This window comes from Macaca mulatta, chromosome 20, assembly GCF_049350105.2.
Source record: "Macaca mulatta isolate MMU2019108-1 chromosome 20, T2T-MMU8v2.0, whole genome shotgun sequence".
Taxonomy (NCBI): Eukaryota; Metazoa; Chordata; class Mammalia; order Primates; family Cercopithecidae; genus Macaca; species Macaca mulatta.
In genome coordinates, this window is record NC_133425.1 from 26,613,699 (window position 1) to 26,633,301 (window position 19,603).

At 49.3% G+C, this 19,603-nt stretch overlaps 1 protein-coding gene across 1 annotated transcript; it reads left to right on the forward strand.

Annotated features, from left to right (window-relative positions):
• The first annotated feature begins 433 nt into the window (after positions 1–433).
• C20H16orf82 (chromosome 20 C16orf82 homolog) lies at positions 434–2,675 on the forward strand. The gene is given in 1 exon segment (NM_001145761.2): positions 434–2,675. A coding segment is annotated over 1 exon segment (465 nt). The 5' UTR covers positions 434–502; the 3' UTR covers positions 968–2,675.
• Positions 2,676–19,603: the final 16,928 nt, after the last annotated feature.

Consider the following 19,603-nt stretch of genomic DNA (forward strand, 5'->3'; position numbering starts at 1 on the left):
TGGGAGGCGGAGCTTTCAGTGAGCCGAGATCACACTACTGCACTCCAGCCTGGGTGACAGAGTGAGATTCCATCTCAAAAAACAAACAAAAAAACAAAAACGAACAAACAAACAAAAACACTCAGCAAGCAGGCAGAGACTTGGGAATGAAGCAACTTGGCTCATAGGGGCTCAGCTGGGACACACGCCTGAGGCCCCTGACCTGATGTCTGGCTACAGACTCCTCAGAAAGACTCCCAGGAGGGTGACACCCCTCCCCCTCCAGCCACGAGCCCCTTTCTGCCCCACTCCTACCCTCCAGGCCAGGCCACTGATGGCACTGGTGCCAGGACAGCATTGTTCTCCCTCCCACACCCGCCTTCACCTCACAAGCCCCATCACCATGGGAACTGAGCCAGCCACTCAGAACACACAGTTTTCAAAGGGCAGCCTTATATACGGAGGCACCTCTCCCCAGAGAGGTCACAGCCAACATTCAGAGGCCTCCCAGGGCCCCCTCTCCCTGGATAAACCACTTCAGCTGCCCCCCATTTTTCTCAAGGGAGAAAAAGGGGAATCGTCTGTCCGGCATGAGGAGGAAGGAGAGCCAAGCCTACAGTCACCCGGCTTAGAGCTCCAGTCCCCTGAGTGGCCACACCATGCAGGAGCGGCTCAGGATCCCCTGAAAGTGGCCAGCAGCAACCTCAGTGACACCCAGAGCAGCGAGAGTCATGTGTCCAGTGTGCAGCATCCCAGGCCGGAGGAGTGCAGCCATACCAGCCTGAGCAGCGGGTACGCGGGGGACAAGGAGGACAGCGGCACCAGCTTAGCGGGCAGCCACCGGAGAGTGCGGCTGAACAGAAGGCTCAACACCCAGGCGGCCAGCAACCAAACCAGCCAGCTGGGCTCCACAGACCCTCTCAGGTCCCTAAAGAGCCAGCTGACTGGCCCCGCCCACAGCACCAAGCAGACTGGAGGGGAAGAGTGAGGCCAGCCTGCCGGGCAGCGGCGGCAGCAGCCCGTCCAGTGCCAGCTTCATCAGCTTTGGCAGCAGTGCCCTCACCTACCAGGTGAGCAGCGGGCTGCTGACTTCCACAGCCAGCCTTCCCTCCACCCAGGCCAGCAGCCGTCAGAGCATTGGGCTGGAAGGCAGCGCCCAAAACGGGCAGAGCAGCCACACCAGTGTGCAGGAGGACAAGACGGGCGGCAACGTGAAAACCAGTGAGCAGGTCACCAACGGGGAGCAGCCTGCCCAGGTGCGCATGCCTTCGTAAGAATCCTCTCCAGCAGCCAGAGTCTCTTGGAAAATGGCACACGGGCCCAGCGAACCCAGGCTGGACCCAGAGTGGTTATTCCCAAAACAAGGAGGAAAGGTGTTTTCAAAAGCACATACTGACTGTGTGGACCATCAATGGGTAGTCCCATCTGTAGCAACAAGCATCAGTGGGCAGGCCACATGTAGCAGGAAGGGTCTATGCTGAGCACCGCCTATCCCGAGAACGCAGTCAGTGAGGAGACTGTCTATACTGAGAACCACTGTTGGTAGGAAGAGCTGTAGTATCAAGATTCACCAATGCTGAGGCCACCTGTGTCAAAACAGTGAGGGGTAATGATATCGAGACTATGAACTTCAGTGACGAGCCATCTATAACAAGATCCATCAATGGCAAAACCATCTGTCATCAGCAGCATCCTGGTGGGACCCCCTGTACCAAAACTCATCAGTGGCGACAGCTGTTCTCAATGGCAAACGCTGACAATATTAAGAACTGTCACGAGTTAGAACCTTCCATGATGAAACCGTCATAAATGATGAACGCCATCTACAACCAACACCAACCACGATGAGCTCAGAAGAAACAAGCTGCAACCATGGTTGGGACTGTCCATATCAAGAACCATCTGCAGTGAGCACCATGCGTGGGGAGCCATGACCACAGGAAACTTGGTCCTGGCCAAGCTCTGCACACACTCTGTCCACCATGGTCACTGCCCACAGAAGCACCAGCAAGACAGCCATGGTGCACACGGAGCACCTTCACGACTCTCAGCTCCCCGAAGGAGTCCAGACCAGTGACTGTCACCAGAGAAGGACCATCAGGAGCGGCCAGGGATGCCACCAGCACAGAGGGAGTAGGTCTAGCGAGAACATTAGAGGGCGGTGTAAAGGGAGCCCCATTCCCGGGCACCTGTAATCCCAGCTACTTGGGAGGCACCATCCCAGAGAGTTCCAAGCTTCCTTTTTTTTTTTTTTTTTTTTTTTTTATTTGAGCACTGTCTCTGGACATCTTCAGCCCAGAATCTTCTCAGGAGCAAAGGCTTCCTGATGCCTCATTCATGTCAAGAAAGGAGGCCAGGAGCCATCCTGTGTTCCGATGACTGAGGCAGTGACTACAAGGGCAGGACAATGCCGTGAGAAACACTTCATGGTGACAGAGTCCAACCCAGCTGGGAACAGCAGCAATGGGGAAGCTCTGGAGCATTTTGTGAGCACCTTCTCGGTGGATGGAAAAGCCAAAGTCTGCCCCTCTCCTACTGGGGACACTAAACCCCCTCCCTGGGTTGACCTCACAGACATTGAAGTGAGTCTGCCCACAAAGGAAAATAGGCCAGAGACCGCCATGAAGACATCCACTAGGTACCAGAAGGAAAGTTGAGGGGCCAAAAAAGACAATAAAAGGTATCTGGAGAGGTCACATGCGTGTGGGTCTGTGTGTGCGTTCCCGGCCGAGCTCACAGGAGGGGTGGGCCACAAACACACTAAACCATGGAGAGAGCTGGGCATGGCTACCAACTCTGCCACTGCTGAGCTGGCCGTCTGGGCAAATACTTAAACTTTCAAAGCCTCAGTTTCCTCATCTGGAAAATGGGGATAGTAACCCCTATTTCATACATAGGATGGTTATGTGGATTACATGGAAATGTGTATCAATTACCCAGCAATTGATAGTTACTAAAATAATGTATTTCTTTCTCTTTTCTTTTTTTATTTTTATTTTTTAACTTTTACGTTCTGGGCACATGTACAGGATGTGCAGGTTTGTTACACGGGTGAATGTGTGTCACGGGGGTTTGCTACACAGATTATTTCATAACCCAGGCATTAAATGTAGTACCCATTAGTTATTTTTCCTGATCCTCTCTCTCCTCCCACTTCCCAACCTCTGATAGACCCCAGTGTGTGTTGTTCCCCTCTATGTGTCCATGTATTCTCATCATTTCGCTCCCACTTCTAAGTGAGAACATGCAGTATTTGGTTTTCTGTTCCTGCCTTAGTTTACTAAGGATAATGTCCTCCAGCTCCATCCATGTCCCCGCAGAGGGCATAAGCTCATTCTTTTTTATGGCTGCATAATATTCCATCGTGTATCATTTTTCTTGCTTATGGGTAAAATGGGCACAGTGGTTTCTGTCTTGCTTCACTCAGGCACGGAAAGGCTAGTCACTGCTAATAACGGAGAAAAAGTTACTGACCAAAACCAAAAAGAGCCACTGCATCTGCTGGGAGGTAAGACGTTTTGGCAGAGAGTTTTGGTTTGAGGAAGGGGTTACTGGTTCTGGGTGTGAGGGTACCACATGTCTGGTGTGGCGAGGCTCTGCTTCTCAAGTATAAGCACCCCTTTTGAGAACATTCTCCCCCACTCTCCTCCAGACAAAGTCACTCAGCAGGGCCTGAGCACCCATGACCCAGTCGAGAAAGGCCTCCCACCTCCACCCAAAAGCCTTAGTCATGTAGGGTGGCTACAACAAAATACGAGAAACTGGATGGCTTACAAACAGAAATTCACTGTTCATAGTTCTGGAGGCTGGGAAGTCCAAGATCAAGCTGCCAGTGGATTCGGTGTCTGGTGAGGGCCCAGTTGTGCTCCTAGACAGCCATCTTTGCACCATGCCCTCGCATGGTGGAAGGGGTGATAGAGCTCTCTGGGGCCTTTTTTGTGAGGGCACTAATCCCATTTATGGGGGCTCCACCCCCATGACCAGATCACCTCCCAAAGGCCCCACCTGTTCATACCACCACCTTGAGGGAATAGATTTCAACATAGCAATTTTAAGGGGACACAAAAGTTCAGTCCATAACACCGAGGGAACCCATGTGCTCTGCAGGCGGCTCTGGGGGAAGCTTGGCCACCTCATCTCCCCCACAACATAACCCTTCCCTCCCCTAAGAACCTTCCTTCACTTCCCCATCTCAGAGGAGAAAGGAGAACACACAGAAGTGAAGTTATGGGCACCGCGGTGTTGGACACCTGCACACTGGACCCCCTCAGCCTGGAGGCCACAAGCTCTTCAGACACAGCGTGGCCAAAACTAAGTTGACCACCTTCCCCTGACTACCTCTTTCTTGTCCCTTCTCAGCAGATGGCACCATCATGCTGCATTTGTCCAAGCCAGGACATCACGCTTGAGTCCTCCTCCCCCTGCCTCAGCCCAATGTCCCATCAATTCCTAAACACCTCTCCACCTCCACTGCTGAGCCCCAGCCTGCCTTCACCTCCCCCTAGAACAGTGGTTCTCAACCCCAGCTGTACATCAGGGTCACCGGGGGTGGAGGGGAGCATTTACAAAGTACAAGTGCACAGCCTCCTCCCAGCAACTTGGCCTGTGCATCGGTCTTTAATAAAATTCCCCAAGTGATGAAAGTGTTCAGACCAGGACTGAGAGAGGCCACTGACTTTGATCTCTTCCTCCTGGAATCCACTTTCAATCCCGGGGGTCAAAACCGACACCCATGCAGGGCCAGGAAGGGAATAGAGAATGAGGGAGGGAGTGGAGGTGGCAAATTGGGAAGCCCATGTCTTCTCAAAGAGAGGCCAAAAATCCAGAATTCTGAGTAAAATCTCCTGGTTCTAAAATACTGGCCACAAATTCAAATTCTTTCAAAAAAAATTATAACACAAATCAAAACATTTCTAAAGGCAGGGTCAGACCCATGTGCCCAACGACTTCTGCTTTTTTTTTTTTTTTCTTTTTTTTTTTTTTTTTTGAGACAAAGTCTCACTCTGTTGTTCTGGCTGGAGTGCAGTGGTGTGATCTAGGTTTATTGCAACCTCTGCCTCCCAGGTCCAAGCAATTCTCCTGCCTCAGCCTCCCGAGTAGCTGGTAGCTGGGATTACAGGTGCCCGCCACCACACTCAGCTAATTTTTGTATTTTTAGTAGAGATGGGGTTTCACCATGTTGGCCAGGCTGGTCTCAAACTCCTGACAACAGGTGATCCGCCTGCCTCAGCCTCCCAAAGTGCTGGGATTATAGGCGTGAGCCACTAAGCCCGGCCTGGCTTCTGCTTCTAAACAGAGAACAGAGCCATCTCTCTGAAGCATGTATCTGCTTATACTCCTCAACTGCTTAAAAACTTCCAACATTTTCCCACCATCCAAAGAGGCATTGACACAGCATTCAAGGCCCACCCCAAACAGACCCAAGTAAGCTTTCCTTGCCTCACTTCCTGCCACTTTCTCCCACGCACCATCTCAAACCTGATTTCAAACCTCTGTGCCCTTTACATATGCTGTTTACTCTGCCTGGCATAATTTACACACAGTAAGATTCATCTCTTCGTGTACAGTTATATGACTTTTTGTTTGTTTCTGAGACAGAGTCTCACTCTTTCGTCCAGGCTGGAGTGCAGTGGCGCGATCTCGCCTCACTGCAACCTCCACCTCCCGGGTCCAAGCAATACTCCTGTCTAAGCCCCTCAAGTAGCTGGGATTACAGGTGCCTGCCACCACACCTGGCTTATTTTTGTATTTTTAGTAGAGACGGGGTCTCACCATGTTGGCCAGGCTGGTCTCGAACTCCAGACTTCAGGTGATCCACCTGCCTCAGCCTCCCAAAGTGCTGGGATTACAGGTGTGAGCCACTGCGCCCGGCCTAGGCCTATAATTCTTGACACACGCACACATACAGTCATGTATCCCCCACCACAGTCAGAATACCAAACAGTTCCATCACTCCGCATAAATTCCCTCATGCCCCTCGGTAATAATCCTTCCTCCCATCTCTGCAACCACGGACCAGTTTTCTGACTCAGAATGTCATATACACGGACTCCTCCAGTATGGATGGAGCCGCTTGAGCCTGGCTTTTTTCACTTAGCGTACACAATGCATCTGTGACTCACACATATTGTTTATGTGCATGGCTGTGTGGTGTTCTATAGTGTATCTGTTCTCCAGCTGGAAGGCATTTGGGTTTTTTCCAGTTTAGGGAGATGATGAAGCTGCTGCAAACATTCATGAATGGGTTTCTGTACGAACATAAATTTTTCATTTCATTTGGAGAAATACCTAGGAGTGGGGATTCTGGGTGGCGTAGTATGTTTAACTTTACAGGAAACTGCCGAATCACTTTCTAAAGTTGGCTGTAACGTTAGTTGCCTACACTATGTATTTGTCAGACTTCTGGTGTTTTTGGGGGGTTTTTTTTCTTTTGTTTTTTTTTTTTGTTTTGTTTTTGTTTTTTTTTGGAGACAGGGTCCCACTCTGTCACTCAGGCTGGAGTGCAGAGGCACGATCACAGCTCACTGCAACCTCGAACTCCCAGACTCAGGCAATCCTCCTACCTTAGCCTCCCCAAGTAGCTAGGACTATAGGTGCATGCCTTCACGTCTGGCTAATTTTGTATATTATTTATTTTGTCTCCCTATGTTGCCCAGGCTAGTCTCAAACCTCTGGATTCCAGCCATCTTCCTGCCTTGGCCTCCCAAAGTGTTGAGATTACAGGTGTGAGCCACCACACCTGGCCCTGGTTTTGGTTTTAACCATATATGAGGATGATTTGTATCAGTCTCCCATTACTAACTCCATTTTACATATAGAGAAACTGAGGCACAGAGAGGCTCTGTGTAAGTGGCAGGGCTAGGATTTGAACCCAGGCAGCCTGGCCCCAGAGTCCATGATCTTAGCCATTATTGTCTCCACCCTCCCTCTCTGCTTTGGACACTTAAGACCCCCAGCACACCCAGGGAACAGGCCACACCCTGACCCAGAGCTCCCAGTTAACCATTTCCTGTCTCAGGCCGTGTAGTGGTTCTCACTGCCTGGTACATAAGGGTGTATGTGTCTGCCTCCCTGAGGGGTGGTGCCAACCCCCACCCTTCACTGTTTCCTGGATGCCCACTTCTGTGTCAGCAGCATCAGTGATTCCCGAATGAATGAATGAGTGAGCACATGAGTGAAGGATCAATAGCTGCATCAGAGGAAGAGAGTTGGGTCCTCCTGAGCTTGCTCTTCAGCGGCTACAGCCCACTGCCCCAAAACAAAGGTTAAACAATGCTCAGTGTGCACGCCGGCAAGCCCCAGGGCCTCTCTATCCTCCCCTGGCTGTGCACCTAGCAGATACATCTCAGCCTGGCTCTCTCCCACAGCAGCACAGAGGACCCAGGAAGCACTTGAAATGAGGACCATTTTTCAAACCGGTGTGGCGATTTTTTCTTTCCTGTCCACTATCTTGGCATTCGGGGTGGCAGGAGGGCTGGAATGACGGGTTGGCTGTAGGCACCCGCTCCTGAATTATTAACTGGGCTGGGGAGAAAGTTGCTTATGAATGCTGGCCATTCAGAGGACCGCAGCAGCCTTGGACTTCAAACAGGCCTGGAGCAGGCAGGCAGGAAAGAGAGGGATTTGGCCGATAGACCTCCCATGCTTAATGAATCAGAAGCCTCTTCCCAAGTGCTCTCGTGGCCTCCATCGCCACCTGGGAAGGAGTTCAGCTTTCATATTCTTCACACTGTAGTGCTTGATTTCTGTTGGATTCGGGTTCTTGACCTCTCCTCTTGTCCCCACTCCAAAACCAGCGGATGAAATAGATTGAGTCTGCCAAATGTGGCTCATTGTGAGCCAGGAGCTTGCTGGCTATGCCAGGTTCTTCTTCAATGTCTCATCATGGGCAGGGAAGCAGGAGGAGGGTGTCTGGGGTTGAGTCTCCTAGAAGCAGAATCTGAAGTGGGGATTCTTGGGAGAGTTATTGCGGGAGGGTTCCCAGGAGAAGCGGAGAGAGGTAAGTAAGATAGGACAGAACAGGGGTTAAGCAATGGTGTGGTCTTGGCTGGACCCTGGCCTCAGCCTGATTCCACAGGAGCCCTGGGATGTGAACTGCACGACGGAGCTGATTCTACCTTTCGTGAAAGGAGACCAGCCATTTTTGCCCTCATGCCCTGGGTGGAGGAACCATAACCTCCCAGGTAAAATGGCTTCCATCCAGCCAAGAGCAATTCTCCAGAGAAGGGACAGCTGTGAGCCACCAGCAGCAACCCTGGCCAGGCAGTCCAAGGTAGTATGATGGCTCCACAAGATGATCAGGAACCCAGCTCCTTCCAACTCTCCATTCCACCATCCTGAGGATTAAGTCCTCTTCCACGTGGTATAAAACGGCTGCCTAAGCTCCATCCAACACATCTGCTTTCAAGACAAGCACAAGGAGGAAAAGAAGAAAGTCTTGACTCTCCTTTTTTAGGGAGACATCCTAAAAGTCCCACACAACACAGCTATACCTAGTTATAAGGGAGGTGAGAAAAATTGGTCTTTATTCTAGGAAACAATGTGTAGGAAGAAAAGTTGCCATTCTGTAACTAATGGAAGAAATGGATGCTAAGGGAGGCAATTACAGTATCTGCTATAAACATTGCTCCAATTCATTCTCCCACAGGATCTAAAGGGATGTTTTCACCCTCTAATAAAATCACCCTTTTACATAAAACCTTCGGGGTAGCCGGCAAAAATGGCCCCAATACTTACCAACCCCTCCCATGAAGAGTAGTCTATTTCCTCATCCCTTGAATCTCAGCTGATCTTGTGATTTGCTTTGACTAATAGAAAGTGGCAGAAGTGATGCTCTATAGTTCTGAGCTTATGCTTTAAGAGACCTTGCAGCTCCTGCTTCCACAGTCTTCAAACTCTGCAACCATTTTGAGAACAAGCCTGGGCCAGCCAGTTAAATGATGAAAAACCACGTGGAGGGAGACCCCAGGCCCACCCCCAAATTACCAACCTATTCTTGTCAAGGTCGTCATAAACCAGGCAACCCAAATGACCCACCAGTTGACCATGGACAAATGGACAAAAACCAGCTAAGGTCAGCTGGGCATGACCCAGACCAGAAGAACCAGCAACTGAGCCCATCCCCAACTGCTGAACTACAGGCTCCTGAGCTAAATAAGAGGGGGATTTAAGCCACTGTGTTTTGGGATTTTTATTACAAAGCTGACTGATAATGCTCTGATGACCTTCCCTTGCTCTTAGGGTAAAAGAACAAAATTCTCACCATGACCACCAAGGGTCCAGCCTTCGGTGACTGCTATGACTTTTGTTTTTGTTTCTGTTTTTTGTTTTTTTGTTTTTTTGTTTTCTTTGAGACGAAGTTTTTGTTCTTGTTTCCCAGGCTGGAGCACAATGGTGCGATCTTGTCTCACTGCAACCTCCGCCTCCCGGGTTCAAGCAATTCTCCTGCCTCAGCCTTCTGAGTAGCTGGGATCACAGGTGTGTGCCACCATGCCCGGCTAATTTTTGTATATTTAGTAGAAATGGGGTTTCACCATGTGGACCAGGCTGGTCTTGAACTTCTGACCTCAGGTGATCCACCAGCCTCGGCCTCCCAATGTGCTGGGATTACAGGCGTGAGCCACCGCGCCTGGCCAACTGCTATGATTTGGATATAGTTTGTTTGTTCCCACCCAAGCTCATGTTGAAATTTGATCCCCTGTGTGGCAGTGTTAAGACGTGGGTTCAGATGGGACGTGTTTGGGTCATGGGGGCAGATTCTTCATTAATGGCTTGGTGCTGCTCTCTGGTAGTAAGTGACTTCTTGCTCTGGCAAGACTGGATTAATTCCTGTGGGACTGGATTAGTTCCCTCAAGAGTAGGTTATTATAAAGCCAGGATGCCACTTGGGCTTTGTCTCTTCACACGTGTCTACTTCCCCTTTGACCTCCTGTACCATATTGTGAGGCAGCACAAAAGCCCTCACCAGAAGCTAGGGTCATGCCCTTGAACTCCCTAGCCTGCAGAATCATGAGCTAAATTAATCACTTTTCTTTATCAGTCTCAGGTTTTCTGTTATTGCATCACATAATAACCTAAGACAATGACCATTCTGGCCTCATCACAAACTACATTCCTCCCACTCTCTGTGGTTTCATCATCTCCTCAGACCCACTCACCCCAGAGCATTTGCACCAGCAGTTCCCCTAGCTAGAATATGCTCTGCCCTCTTCACCAGGTTACTTCCTACTCTTCCTCACCTCAACTCTCATGTCTCTCAGACTCAGACCTCAACTCCCATGTCCCTTCCCTGGGGAAAGTTTCCCTATCCCCCAAATAGATCCAATCCCCCTGAATAAATTCTCAGAGTATCACACCCCTCTCTCCCATAGCACTTAATTATAGTTATAACTTTACACTTATTGATGTGATTCTTTGATTAAAACCTGCCTCTCTAATGAGCCTTTAACTCTACAAGGGCAGGGACTGTGCCTCTTTCGCTCACTGCTGTATCCCTAAAACACAGAATTATGGCTTTTCACAGTAGGGGCATCATTGTATCATTGTATCCCAAGCATCTGAAACCATGTCTTGCATACAGTAGATGCTCAATAAACACCTTTGAATGAGTGAGTTGAATCTGAGCATTGCAAAGGCTATTCAATAGAGACTAGTCAAACCTTGATTGTAATGTTAGTTCTTAAAACACAAAAGATGACCAAATGAGAGCCAATGGAAGTTGGAATTATCACACACATACATACACACTCTAAGTTTAGCAACTTGATGACTTCCGAAGGTCATAAAATGACTGTTGACAGACTTAGCACTTGGGCTCACTAGAAGTCCCTAGGGCCACCTGCTCTTAATGGATTGTCAGTTGTGGTTTGTGGAAACCTGCCCAGAATCTCTCTCTCTCTTTCTTTCTTTCTTTCTCTTTCTTTCTTTCTTTCTCCTTTCCTTCCTTCCTCTTCTTTCTTTCCTTCCTTCCTTTCTTTTTCTTTTTTCCTTTTTGAGACGGAGCCTTGCTCTGCACCCAGGAGTGCAGTGGCACAATCTCAGCTCACTGCAACCTCTACCTCCCGGGTTCAAGCGAATCTCCTGCCTTGGCATCCCAAGTATCTGGGACTACAGGTGTGCGCCACCATGCCCAGCTTATTTTTTGCATTTTTAGTAGAGACGGGGTTACACTGTGTTAGCCAGGATGGTCTCGATCTCCTGACCTTGTGATCTGCTTGCCTCGGGCTCCCAAAGTGCTGGAATTACAGGCACGAGCCACCATGCCTGGCTCCTTCTTTCTTTCTTCTTTCTTTCTTTCTGTCTTTCTTTCTTTCTTTCTTTCTTTCTTTCTTTCTTTCTTTCTTTCTTTCTTTCTTTCCTTCCTTCCTTCCTTCTTTCTTATCAGGGTCTCACTCTGTCACCCAGGCTGGAGTACATTAGCACAATCACAGCTCACTGCAACCTCTACCTCCCAGGCTGAAGTGATCCTCCCACCCCAGCCTCCCAAGTAGCTGGGACTACAGGTGTGCACTACCACTCTCAGCTAATTTTTGTACTTTTTGTAGAGACCGAGTTTCATCATGTTGCCCAGGCTGGTCTCGGACTACTGGACTCAAGCAATCCATCCACCTCAATTGCAATCCATCCACCTATAATCCCAAAGTGCTGGGATTATAGGCATGAGCCACCATGCCCAGCCTTCTTTCTTTTTTTTAATAGAGACAGGGTCTCACTCTGTCACCCAGGCTGGAGTGTAGTGGTGCAATTACAGCTCAGTGCAGCCTCGAACTCTGGTGCTCAAGCGATCCTCCCACCTCAGCCTCTAGAGTGGTTGGGACTTCAGGAATGCACCACCATTCACAGCTAATTTGTTTTTATTTTTTGTAGAGACAGGGTGTCCCTATGGTTCCCAGGCTGGTCTTGAACTTCTGGCTTCAAGCAATCCTCCTGCCCAAGTAGCTGGGATTACAGGCATGAGTCACTGTGCCCAAGTTTAGAATCTCTTTCTTTCTGGTGAAAATCTTTCACATACATATCATGTTAACGACATTAACCACATGAGCAAAGTATAGTCTCATTCTAATCCTGGAATTCACAGTGGTCAAATAGAATAGACTTTGGGTTCAGAATCCCTGGGCACAATCTTGAATCTGCTACACACTTGCTGTATGCCTTGGAATGTGTGTCTTAATCAACCTTTCTAAGCCTCAGTGTCATCATCTGTAAAATGGGGATGATACTAGTATCTCCTAGGGTTGTGAGGAGTAAACAAGATCTTTTGTGTAAAATGCTTGGCTCGGTGCACATAGTAGGCCTGCAACCAATGGCGGCCATTGTTACAATGGATCCCAGACTGGCATGAATCTCCACAAGGGCAGCTCATAGCTCAGGCTGTTAACTTTTTTTTCTGTCCCTTCCCCAACCCCCAGCCTCTAGCTTAGGGCCTGGCACAAAGTGAAGGTCAATGAATGTTTGTTGAGTGAAGAAATGAGAACTTGAAAAAAAAGGAAGGAATTCAGCTTCTTCACTCATTCAACATTCACTGGGTGTATAACCCTGTGCCCTGTGTGCCAGATGGCAAGAACCAAATAAGAATTAGACAGTATTTCTGCCCTCAAGTTGCTTAAAGCCTGGTCCAGAAGTCCAAATGCATCAGCTCATAAGACATTTCACTTAGGATCCAAACTGCCAGCTGACTGAGATCTGGAGACTCCCTTCCCATGTCCCCCCCACAACAGCAGCTGGAGCTGAGTTCTCTTTCCCAACTACCTAATTTTTGTGTGTCCTGGAAGCCTTAGAATTGTAATCCCGGTCTGCAGGAAGAGGAAGGTGAGTAACAAGGGCAGTAAATGAGATCCTGCACTCCAGGAAGGATATGAGCACCAAGAGGAGGAGCATTTTACCCAGCCTGGGCAGAGAAGGCAGCAAAAAGGAGGGCGGGGAGGAGCAGAGTCAGGCTGTGTTTCCACACTGGACACACATAGTCATGATGGGCAGGTCGGTCCCCTTCCCTGGACTTTAGTTTTCCCCAGAGGCGCATGAAGAGATTTTAGTAGATCAACAGACTTTAAGCATTTTTTAAAGTATTGAGCCATCTCCCTATCACTGCCACAAATGAAAGCAGACACAGACAGAAGCAGAGTTACCTGGGGGCAGGTGAGACCAGGAGCAGAGCCAATCACACCTCCACTCCCCACATGTGTTCCTGTCGTGGAGCCCCAGGCCACCTCACTGAGCTGTAGAGATCTAGGGAAACCCTTTGGAAAAGATGGCTCTGCCACTTGGCATTCTGAAACCACATTCCACCAGTCCCAACTGAGGCTCAAATCCAGACCCTGCAAACCCACAAGCACCCAGGCCCAAGCAGGTAACATGAGTGAGTGATGACCCCGGCCAGATAGACTTAGAAAAGCACCTTCAGTTGTATTCTTTCAATCCAGACATATTTGGTTTACATATTAAACCCTGACTATTCTTTATTTCCACCAAGAAATATGCGCTCTCCTTTTCATCTTGAAATAGGTGGCTTTCTTGGTCTATCTTTCAATCTTCTGCCTTTTTTTTTTTTTTTTTTTTTTGAGACGGAGTCTTGCTCTGTAGCCCAGGCTGGAGTGCAGTGGCGCAATCTCTGCTCACTGCAAGCTCCGCCTCCTAGGTTCACGCCATTCTCCTGCCTCAGCCTGCCTGCCGAGCAGCTGGGACTACAGGTGCCCGCCACCACACCCGGCCAATTTTTTGTATTTTTAGTAGAGACGGGGTTTCACCATGTTAGCCAGGATGGTCTCGATCTGCTGACCTTGTGATCCGCCCGCCTCGGCCTCCCAAAGTGCTGGGATTACAGGCATGAGCCACCGCGCCCAGCCTCAATTTTCTGCTTTTGGTAGAGATGTTGACATCAAGAAATGGTTCGCTTTCCTCTTTGCTTTGTAGAAGAAAAATGGTGGTGTAAGGATTATGACAGATAGCAGCTGCCAGCAGCCTTAGGACAGGGAGGCAACGGGGAGTAGTGGGGACTGTAGTGAACTGGAACATGCAGGCTTCATCTAAGGGGCAGCTACCACCCAGCACAAAAAGTATTACCAGCGTTGTCATGTCTACTATTTCCAGAAAAGCAGAAATCCAGACTTGTTATGAGAAATCTCCTGATTTTTAAGTAGTGATTATTGTAACAATGTCAGCTTGGGTTGCTATAACAATTATGTGATTTAAATAAACAAAAGAAGCTGATTTTCTCTCCATTCTAGAAGTGAGAAGTCCAATATCAAGGTGCCAGCACAGCAGGGTTGGTTTCTGGTGAGTCCTCTTTGTTTCGGCTTGCAGACGGCCACCTTCTCACTATGTCCTCATATGGTGATGGGTTGAGGGGGAGAGAGAAAGAGAGAGAGAGAGAGCTTGAGAGTGCAAGTTCTCTGGTGTCTCTTCTTATAAGGGCACTAATCCCATCATGAGGACCCCACCCTCATAACTCATCTAAATCTAATTACCTCCCTAAATCCCCCTCTCCAAATACCATCACATTTCTGATCGGGCCTTCCACATAGGAATTCAGGGGGACACAATTAGGTCCGTAGCAATGATTATTTCCAACTTTTTTCCTAAACAAAACACTGTTTTGTTCCAGCAAAATATATCTATAGGTCCCGATTCACCACAGGGCTTACCAGTTTGAGACCTAGTAAGTCTAGCCTGTGAGGCCAGTTCTCATGTAGACTATCTGTCTTCCTACCCACAAACTGGCAGAATTAAGTTTGAGCTGACAACTAGGAAAAAGAGGTGAGTGGGGGTATTCTTCTTGGAGACCTCCCACAAACTCACTCCTGCTCTCTAGAGAAGATAGATGCAATAGATGAACAGAAACAAGAAAGCAGCTTGAGATTGGATGGACTTCAGAAACATGAAAAATGATGTTCTCAGAAAAGATGACATGCAATCAGTTTGAATAGATTGAGAAGAGTTTAAACCAACACCCTGGAGCTTTATACCAGAAAACAAGCACTACCAAGTTCTCCCTCCACACAACAGTTTCAGGATCTGTCTAAAACAAATCCAATGGTGTTGCCAGCACCCTGCTTAATTCTTCAAAGGCTCCCCATTGCCCTTGGGTAAAGTCCAAATGCAAATACTTTAACTTGATTTTAAGGCATTGCAGAAGTTGGCCCGTTATCCAGGTCTTCCCACACGTGCCTCGGGTCCCAATACAGTCCCTTTCCCTTCTCTCTCTTCAGGGGATTTTTATACATTGTTCTCTCTACCTGTAACACTCTTCTTCTTCCCTTCTCTTCCTACTTGTCTCTCTCCATAGGACTCAATGCAAATGTCACTTCTCCCAGGAAGCCCTCCCTGATTACACCCCAGGTTGAATTTAGGACCCTATTCTCTGCACTCTCACTGTACCACCTTCTTATCTCTACCTTTGTCCAAGTCACCCTGGATTGTAATTGTCCATGTCCTTCACCATTTTCTCCACTAGGGGAGACAATATCCACAGTACTCAGCACAGAGCAGACATGCAAGGAATGTGTGCTGAAGTCAGGAAGAAAGGAGGAGGTCTGAAAAACGCAATGGACCACCATTCTACACTCTGGGATACAGTTCTCCCTGGGAACCGAGGCCTCAGTGGCTGCTCAAGGTCCCTTCCATCATTCGGACCTCAAAGAGTCACAGTCAGTGACACTCGGAGGCAGGATTCCAACTCAGAGAGAGACTGAATATCAGTGACCACACAGCCACATGCAGGCAAAATGGTGATGAGAATGCAAATCTAAGCTCTGCTGTGTTGCCAGCTCTTCCTACTCCCCAGACCTCCCCTTCCCCACAGAGGAGTCAGCGAGGTGGCGGCGCGGTGGCAGTGGTGGGGAGGACAGACACGGAAGGTATTTTCTCCTCCAGGTCTTCGTGGGCATCGGCCGCATGAATTATTCATCAGGAAACCAGCTTGAGGTAGTGTCTTAGTCTTAATTTTCAATTCCCCTAATGCTGGCCGATTCTCTGCTGAAAACTTCTCAATTATTAATGTTTCTAAAACAATATTTGTTTTCTCTGCATCTAGCAACAAGCAGAGGCCTCATAGCTAGTGATCCCACCCTGAAATTCCCAGAGAGAGGTTCAACTTGCTGAGGGGGCGTTTCTAAGGGGTCAGGGGTCTGTTCGGCTGCAGCAGCCAGACTGAGAACATCAGGTTCACACAGAGACAGGTACAGGTGTCCCCAGATCAGGAACCCTCAGGGCAGAAGAAACTATAACAATAGCAAAAGCAACTGCCATGTATACGTGCCATGCATGCAGTTTATTTTTACTTATTTCTTTAAAAACTTTGTGGGTAAGAAAAAGAGGTATATTCCCATTTTACAGATGAGAAAAGCGAGACTCAGCAAGGCGAGATCTTAGATCATGGTTCCACAGCTCATAGAGAAACCACCTTTGCAAAAATTGTATTAGTGAGAAAATTACAGCAGTGGGGGAGATCTGATGTTGTCAACCCCCTGATGCCTTTAGCCTTCAAGAGGCCATTTAGTTTATAATTTAAATGATAATAGCCATTCCTCAGAACTCAGCCGTCTTTATAAAGCTAATGAGAGACCACCAGGCCAGGAGGATACAGAAACCTGAATTCTGTTAAGGTGTAGACATAAACAATTGCCAGCCATTATTCCGGAGGTCACAAGATATGCAACTACCCCAATTATTCCTGCAGAAAACATCACTATCGCAGAACCTATGATTGGCCTTTTGGAATATCTTTTTTTTTTTTTTTTTTTGAGACAGAGTTTCGCTCTTGTTGCCCAGGCTGGAGTGCAATGGTGCGATCTCAGCTCACCGCAACCTCTGCCTCCTGGGTTCACATGATTCTCCTGCTTCAGCCTCCCGAGTAGCTGGGATTACAAGCATGCACCACCATGCCCGGCTAATTTTGTATTTTTAGTAGAGACGGGGTTTCTCCATGTTGGTCAGGTTGGTCTCGAACTCCCAACCTCAGGTGATCGGCCCGCCTTGGTACGCTGCAATTCCCTAAGATTTCATCTCCATCCCAGCCAATCGGCAGTGGGCACCCATTGCATAGCCACCCCTACTTCTTCCCTCAAACTACCTCTGAAAAACCCCTAAACCAGGAACCTTCCAGGAGGTTAGTTTGAGTGATAACTCCGTCTCCCACGTGGTGTTACTGGCCTCACATTAATTACGCTCTTTAGTTACTGCAATGCTGTGAATTGATTTTGTTTCTGCAGAGGGCGGGAAGAACCCACTGGGCGGTTACAATAGGTGAGAACAAGGCTTGGACTCAGTTCCATTAATATACGAGTCCAGGGCCAGTACATTCTCCACCTTGATTGACCCAGTGGTGTTGCCTGAAATTTTAGTTGCACCATGAGAGAGGTGAAGTAAATACAAGAAATCACTTTCTGGAAATATATTATTCTCAAAGAGCATTTGGAGCAAGGCATTGAGGGAAGGGAGATATGAATGAGACAAAATTCTGCAGGTGGGGGCGGTGGACCTCAGAGAAGCCTAGAGCCCCTGGGACTGACTATTCTCCTTTACTATGGGGGAAGGGGTAGAAGACAATCCCCTTAAGCAGTGACAAAACACTTCTTTGTGCCACCTGTAACACTCAGCCCCAGTCATGGACAGACGGCACCGTGGTGGTCCTAGCGTCTGGCAGAACAAAAGGACCCAGAATTCCGAGTCAGCCCATCCTGGGAAGGCATCCCAGCTCAACCACCTCTGAGCCAGTCGCTTAAGCCCTCTGAGCCTCACTTTGCCATCTCTGTGAAATGGAGCAACGCCAGCCCTGCCTCATCATCTGAGATAATGCCCGTGGCCAGCCTGGTACACAGTGAGAGGCCCACACATACCAGCCTGCCTCTCTCTTTGCTCAGCTGAGCCAGGAGGCTGACATTTTCAGAAAAGTCTTGCCAAAGCACAAGGAGAAGGGCAGAAAGGGAACAAACAGAGGAAATACCATCCTTTCTTAAGGCTCTTTAGTTGCAAGGAATAAAATCCACTCAAAATATCTGGGACAAAAGTAGTAGCTTCCCAAGAGAACAGAGCATCTCAGGGGACATAGGCCCGGGTCAGAACTGTTTCTGGTGGAGTCTCCACGCCTCTCTGGAACTCCAATGCCTTGCTTCCCCGCCCCTTCCTGTGTCGGGGCTTCCGGCTCCTCTCTGCAAACTGGCGTTTCCTGCTTCTCTATGGGGCCACACACGTGCGTGGCACGGCTCCCTGTAGTTCAAGCCTTTATTCAAGTGCTCAGGGGTCCGAACAGCATCATTCCGAAGTCTGATTGGCCCAGCTTACTGTCAGGTATACATCCTGAGCCAATCAGACGGGCCGGAGGTGGGCTCACTGAGTGGTTGCGGGGGCTATGTCCAGGGTAAGGGCAGTGATTACGTGCAGTGACTGGCCTCCAAGGTGGTTCCCCACAACCCTGTCTCCTGGTATTTGTGCCCTTATGTGCCCCCCAGCCTTGCATGTGGGCTGGCCCAGGGACTCACTGCTAATGAATAGCACCTTGCAAAAGGGATGGGATGTCACTTCCAAGAGGAGGTTAGAAAAGCCCCGTGGCTTCCCTCTTGCTGGCCTTCTCCTATCTCTCTTGCTTTCTCTCCTGCTCACTTGGCAGAGCCAGCTGCCATGTCAGGCGCTTTGCATTAAGATCCCACGTGGCCAGGAACCAATGTCTCCAGTCAACAGCCACCTCTGGCTTGGGTCACTGGGCAGATGATGTAAGAAAGTCCAGAGGAGGGTTGGGGAGGTCAATGGACTCAGACCTGGTCAGGTGGGGTAAGAACTGCCCAGAGGACCCCCAAGTGGAGAGAGCAGAAACCATGGCACCCCTGCTACCTTAAATTGGGTGCTCTGGGAACAGATTCTGAGCCAGGGGGTTGGGTGAGGTTTATGGGGAATGTTGTCAGGGATGACTCCGCACAGAAATGAGGACGTCAGGGAGGGAGACGTTGGCCTGCAGTGTGACTGCACGCGAGGCTGCTGTCAGTCCTGCGTTAAGTCCCAGAGCTGGACGGCAGTTCAGGGTTACCCTGAATTGAGACTAAGGACCCCAGCTTTTGTATCCCCACATCAGCCCAGGCTGCGTCCCACAGCGGATACAGCTGGGCAGAGCAGTTCCCTGTGGCCAAGGACAGTCTCCAGCTAGCAGTGCAGCTGACGGTCTGCAGCTTGTAGTCCCAGAAGCCCAGGAAGTTGGTCCGGAAGAAGAAATTCAGGTGAAGCCCCTGCTCTATTTCCAATCTGCATCCCATTCTGGCCCCCTGGAGGGCTGGGGGGGGACTGTGAGGGTCAGCCTCCAGCTCGTCCCCTCACCTGCCTCAGCCAGGCACCGAAACGATGGCACGCTCCTTGCTCTCCCACTCTGCCCGCTGTGCCCAAGGAGCGGCTCTTTCTAATGTATTTTTTACAAACAGAGCTGGGTTTTCCTTTGATGCAAACACCAGAAGCAATTAGAGTCACTCGTTACCACATTTCCTGTTCCGTGGCTGATCTCTGGAGCATCAGGCAAGTTGTCATCATCACCACCAGGGGCACAAGAACCCACCACCAGGGACTCACAGGGCCAGGGGCTGCCTCCCAAGGGCTGGACAAGTTCTCTCCCCAGGGGGACTCTCACACCCTGTAGCTGATTCACTAG